The following is a 6388-nucleotide window of genomic DNA, read 5'->3' as shown; positions in this document are numbered from 1 at the left end:
ATCTATCTATCTATCTATCTATCTATCTATCTATCTATCTATCTATCCATTCATTCATTTATTTGAAACAGGGTCTCACTATGAAGCCCTGACCAGCCTGGAAAGCATACATAGAACAGTTTGGCCTCAAAGTCAGAGATCTGCCTGCCTTTACCTCCCAAGGCTAGGATAGGAGGATTAAAAGTATGCATTACTATGCTTGGCCACATCTGTGCTCTTGACAGAAAGGTTTAAGCTACTAAGCTTCATTTTATCATTCATCTTGATTCTTTTACAAAATGAAATACTATGTTCATCAAAGCATACAACCAGCTCTCAATGGCTACCAGTCTCACCTGCTGAATCTTCCAAATCAATCAGCTTGGGCATGAGGCTTTCAGGGAGCTTTTCTGGTAAGTCATAGCCATTTTTTCTAGCAACCACCAGATGAAAAGCAGCACAAAACTCATCCAGGGTCAATGCGCCATCCTTGTCAAAGTCTGAGAGTTCCCTGGAAGACAAACTCATTATCACCACATTGCTTTGGAGCCCCTCATGTATCAAAAAAGAAGACAAAATATTTCTCTCACAAGTAAGTTTAAAATACAATTTTTTTAAATCCCTTATGTGCGAAGAGGTCTAACAAAGCAAATATATCAAAATTATAACAAGGAATCAACGCGACAGATATCTGAATGCTTATGGTATGATCCTTTCAACATTCCTACACGCTTGACATTCTCAAAGTAAAACAGGAAAAATATACTCCAAAATTAAAGTCATCAAAATATTACCTTTAATTCCCACGTATTTTATTAAGAGTTTAATTCAAAGAGCATATGTAAAATAAACATGGAAATTATTTAAAATTATGTTATTATCAAAGTTCAAAAGTTTTACACTTTAAGAAAATTGACTGGCTAAAGTTTAGGAGAATACAGCCTCTGCCCTGTTGTCCTTGTCCCCTACACCAAAACCATGTATATGTGTTTTACTTTTTGAGACAAAGTTTCACTATCCAGCCCTGGCTGACATTAAACTCACAATACTCCTATCTCTGTCTCCTGAAAGCTGAGATTACAAAGCCTGGCCTTAAAGAAGAATAATGATACAAAGTAGAAATAATGTTTATGTGTTAATTCCACTTTTAAAAGTTATTTGTAGTTACAATTTGTGTTCCAAAGACTAATTCCAATTATGTGGCAGCTATCCCAAGAGTCTTAGTCTATGTTCACCATGAGAGCTAAACATTGTTCTTACTCTTTTACCTAGACACTAACTTGATGAAAACCAAGAGAAACTGACACAGGCAAAGCAGCAGCTTTTCCCATGCAGTAAAGAAAGACAACAGACCTTCAGTTTTAGTTCACAAGAATTTCTCTAACTAATCCATTTATTTCATTCCCAGAAAGAAATGCTCACTGTCCTCAGCTACACTGGGTTCTCTAACAGCACCTTTTAAAGAGGTCAAATCTAGTCCTAGCTTTAAAGTTCTCAAAGTTTAAAACTGTGCTAGAAATTCTTTTGAAACAACCCACATGAACTAACTAGTGATATACCACACTTACCAAATATGAGAAAGTTCAAGAATAGGAAGTTTTGATTTTGTAAAAAACTCTTTAGCTGCAGATCCTGAAATATTAAAACAGTTTTGTTTAATGTTATTCTGAACACATAGATCCAAGAATAAGAGGTGACAGTCTTAGGCTGGGAAAAGGTAACATTATAATGTAAAATATGTCATGTTTTATTTCCCAGTGACTATAAAGTCCTGTTAGACACATACTGTGAGCAATAATTAAAATCTAAAATCAACAAAACATATCTGTGAGATAATGAAATTGAGACTTGTCTGAGCCCATCTAGAAGAACTTCTGTTTTCAACGACTCACCTGGAATAAATCCGTTTAGATCAGGTTGAATGGTTTTAAACTGATTTACATAATACTGTCTTTGTTCATCTGTTATTTTCCAGGGATCATCATAACTACTGGATTGCCTACGAATTTCATTGGCAGTTGTAGCTGAGGCTACAGTTCGTACTGTTGTCTGGTCCTGCAATGAAACATTTTTTTTTCCTCAGTATAGTTTCTATCTATATGCTTATATGGACTATGATTGCTAGGTTACTTTTCCATGAAAATTTACTTTTTTTGAGGATATTTAAAAGGTAAGAAGTTATCAACAAACAACATATTGTTATGATCAGGTTATTGGATATGTTTTTGCAGTGAGTATATCAACATGTAGAATGATAGCATTTATGTAAGCAACAGAAAAGTTATAAAAAATGTGCTAAGAAAGCCAAACGAATATATTCCCAGATATAGAAATCTTTTAAAACTTTCCTAGGGAATTAGAAACAGAAAGAAAATCTTCTAAAACTTAGTGAGACATCCCATGGGTGACAGACTTAAAGAGACACCACAAAGCAGAGTTCTCAATTTGTTTATAATAAAAGTGAACTTGCATTAGCAAAATCCGAAACAGCAAAATATAAAAACAATGATAGCAGTGATATTTAGAATGAAGCAAATAAAAATGCAATTCCAATAAAATGTCACACCTGGACAGAAGCAGGATGCATGGTTAAAAGAGTACTGGTTGGTGGAGTATCTGCAAAACTGACCCAGTTTTCTTGAGGTGGAGGCGGGGAGTGGCCAGACCACACAGCATCGCCAGCAGAGCCTAAAAGGAGAATGGATGACCACATTGACTCATATTTGAAAAGATAAGAAGTTAACAGGTTTGACTTACGGTGTCAATAAACTATCATGTATACATTGAGATAGTTTCCTTTTGATCTCTTATTTTAAAGAAAGGGAGACCTTTTTTGCTTGATTAAAAATATTGAATTTTAAGCTTTTTCTTCGTGTTCTGCTTTCCTGTGAGTACTAGAAGCTCTACATATACAGTATCATAGGAAATAATTATTCATCTCACCATCAGAGTATCTGGCATCCATAAAGTTTTTGCCTAAGTATCACAGATATAACTGCTACTATCCAAAGCTATGTGTCTACCTACAAATTTCATACTTGAATCTGTTTCCATTTAACTTAATTCATAAGAAACAATGACTTGGGAATAATTCTTAGGGAAATGTTATGATTTTCCTTTAATTTTCAAAGTTAAAAACACGGTATGTCTAAAGAATCTCTAAATACCTGATTGTGCGTCACCAAAAGGAGACCAGAATGGCCCTGGTCCTGCAAGAGGTCTCTCACTGTTCCCCCCGCTGGGATGGCGGTTGTGCTTCCTCCATGTGTGTGGAGAGGTTGGTGGGGACTGCTGAGGTGAAACTACTGGAGATGCAGGGTCCTAGGGGAAAAATGCCCTTTAAAGAATTTCATTTTAATTTATCAAATACCAACAAGTGTTTGCAAGTAAACTTCTCTCAGGACATTGGCTGACATTTTCATGCATATAACTACCTGCTGATCTGCAGATGGACGAGGCTGAACTGCATCATGGCTTCCAGGTCCCTTCTTAACTTGGCCCCTGCCAGGAGGAGGGGGTATCACACCAGAATAAGAGCCCTGGTTTTCAGAATCTGAAGAATACGAGGCTGCATGGCGAGACTCTTGTTCATTCTTTGACGCGACAAATCGTGGAAGAGGAAGATCCTTTACTGTTAACCACAAAAATGATTACATGTTCAGTATTTCTTACCTGAAATATTGGGGAACAAATGTGTTTCAAATTTCAGAAATTTACAAAAAAAATCTGGAATATTTGCATGGATTTTACAGGCTGGCATCTCTTAAATGTGTACTGTGTATGCGTGTGCGTATGCATGTGCGTGCGTATGTGTAATAACTGCATCAGTCCTGCCAAGTTCCTACTTACAAAGAACCTGAGGTTCTGAGACTGCTGAATTGAGGCCTCTTCTACTTGTCCTAGGTGTTTTAAGGAAGATGTTATAGCCTGGATTGAAGTTTAAGACCAGCTTGATTTAGAGGAAAACTCCCTGTGTGCTCACCACCATGCCCAGTACATGGCATTCTATCTACCCATTTCAGTCTGGCTTATTTTTCTTTTACTGCCAATATCCTCCATAAATTTTGAATAGAGGATAAAAACTTACAGTGTGTCTGAAAGCTAACCATAACTCATACTTTAGAACAATACAACTACATTTTCAACATAAATTGTACTTTGGCCAACATAATTACCTTCATCTCATCTCATTTTTCATTTTATTTTATTTTTATTGAGAAACGGTCTCACTATGTAGTCCTGGATAGCCTAGACTTTGCTATGTAGACCAGGCAAGCCTTGAACTCATAGAAATCTGCCTGCCTCTTCCTCCCAAGCACTAGGATTAAAGACGTGTGACCCTCAAGCTTGACATGGCTCTTTACTTCTCTATAGAACTCCACCTGAAGGAATAAGACTGCTAAGCATATCTAGTGTGTATGTGAAGAAGCCAAAGAATTCTCTGAGAATTTAAGTTTTCAATACAAGCAGAGTAACAGGTGGTAAGCCAGAGGACCATAGTGAAAACTGCCAGATGACAGGAAGCTAAGCTACTAATAGATCTGTTTCATCAGGCCTTTTGGTAAAGCACCTAAAATCTCAGCATACAGGAGTTCCAGGTCCTGAGTTTGAGGCCAGCCCAGGCTACACATCAAGACTGACTAAAGTATCTGAACAGAACAGAAATTCATACTTTCTCTTTTCCCCTTTCTCCATGGAAAATATAAAACATACTTAGGCATCTCTTTATAGAATGTTTATTTTCTTTTACATCAAAAGCCTCTAATAACAGCAAAAAAAAATTATCTGAGGCAAACATTATAAGGAGGGCAAATGAGGTTTGAGCCTGCTAATACTTCTTTAATGTTACCTCTATTAACCACAAATGGCTTGGTTTTGCTCTTTTTTAACATTTACTTGTTTATTTTCTTTCTCCTCCCTCTTTCCCTCCCTCCCTGTAAGTGTGTGTGTGTATCTATATTCACATGAGCACCAAAGTCAAGGGACACTTTGTGGAAGTCTGTTCGTTCCTTCTACCAAGTGGTCCCAATGGCTTAAATCCTTTAGTGGCTAATAAGTCATCTTGCCAACTCTCTAACCAGAGTCTTATTAATACTTTCTAAATTAAAATTGAATTTTTCTAAACAAAACACAGCAATATAAATTTAAAAAAAAAAAAAGAAGCTGGGTGGCTTAGTCCTATAATTTCAGCTACTTGTGATGTTGAGGCAGGAAAGCAGCAAACTCAAGGCCAGCCTAAGCTACAAAATGAGTTCGAGGCCACCCTGGGCAACTTAGTAAGACATTGTCTCAAAGCAAAATGAGAACTAGGCTTATAGCTCACAGAGAAAACACTTGACTAGCATAGGTTAAGACCCTAGATTTACTATTACCAACCACACACACTTACGGACACACATACGTGCACACACACACACACACACACACACACACACACACACGTAGAAAAAAATAAAATAAGCTATATAATGGAGGTTAATATTTATCATTTACCTTTATTAAAGTATTTACCTAAATTCTTTCTAGGGCAAGTTTTAGTGAACTCTGACAGACACTCATTTTAACATTGTTATCAAATATGTATCTTAGAGGAAGCTGGAAGGCAGAGAAGGCTGGAGGACAGCTTGGCAGTTAAGAACACTTGCTACTCTAGCAGAGGACTGTGGTTCAATTCCCAGCACCTACACGGTGGCTCACAACTATCCTCAACCCCAGTTCCAGGGGATCCAACACCATCTCAGACCTGCACAGGCACCAGCCACACATGATGCATCGACTTACACGCAGGCCAAACGTTCATACACAAATAAAAGTAAGATTTAAATTTAAAAAGCATGGCATACATTGGCAGGTTAAGCATACTCTTCAGCATAACAGATATATACTGGAATGGTTTTCTAATATTTTCACACATTAATAGTAAGTCACAACACTTTGAGGTCACAAAGGCCATTATAATATCAGAAATACTCCTAAGTACATTGACTTTGGCTTCATTTTTAATTGAGAGAATAATATTATTCGGTTACTCCTGTACTGCATATTTACCTGTGTTTATACTTTCCACTCTTAATGGGAAACCAGACTGGGCAACAGCTACAAGCTTCAAAGCAATGTAGAACTGACTTCTTCCAAAATAACCAAGCCTTGTCGCACCACAAAGCTCCATGATCTACAAGAGAATATAGTTTTAACATTAAGATTTGTGGCAAAAAAACAAAAACAAAAACTTCTTTTTTTTCAACAGTAAGTAATTATCCTGTTTGTTTCTAATAATTTGAAATATTTCTCTACTATCTCAAGTAACAACCAATTCCTTCAAGTTTCACATGATATTCAAAAACGATAGGTACCAATTTTATAACAACAAGGTCAAAAGCTGTGCATAATTTTATTACAATTATTGTTT

The 6388-nt window shown here is 36.6% G+C and overlaps 1 protein-coding gene across 1 annotated transcript; it reads right to left on the bottom strand.

The window, feature by feature from the left end:
* Positions 1-335: 335 nt before the first annotated feature.
* LOC129685678 (ralBP1-associated Eps domain-containing protein 1) lies at positions 336-6157 on the bottom strand (the record flags this gene model as incomplete). Its single annotated transcript, XM_055619182.1, has 7 exons — positions 6028-6157; positions 3414-3610; positions 3147-3300; positions 2546-2667; positions 1872-2034; positions 1548-1611; positions 336-490 (listed from the first exon to the last, which is right to left on the bottom strand). Coding segments are annotated over exons 1-7 (976 nt in total), but the record flags the coding sequence as incomplete, so codon positions are not given.
* Positions 6158-6388: the final 231 nt, after the last annotated feature.

Source organism: Psammomys obesus, unplaced genomic scaffold, assembly GCF_907164565.1.
Source record: "Psammomys obesus unplaced genomic scaffold, mPsaObe1.curated_primary_1811, whole genome shotgun sequence".
In the NCBI taxonomy this organism is placed as follows: Eukaryota; Metazoa; Chordata; class Mammalia; order Rodentia; family Muridae; genus Psammomys; species Psammomys obesus.
This window is presented reverse-complemented; position numbering and strand designations above follow the sequence as displayed.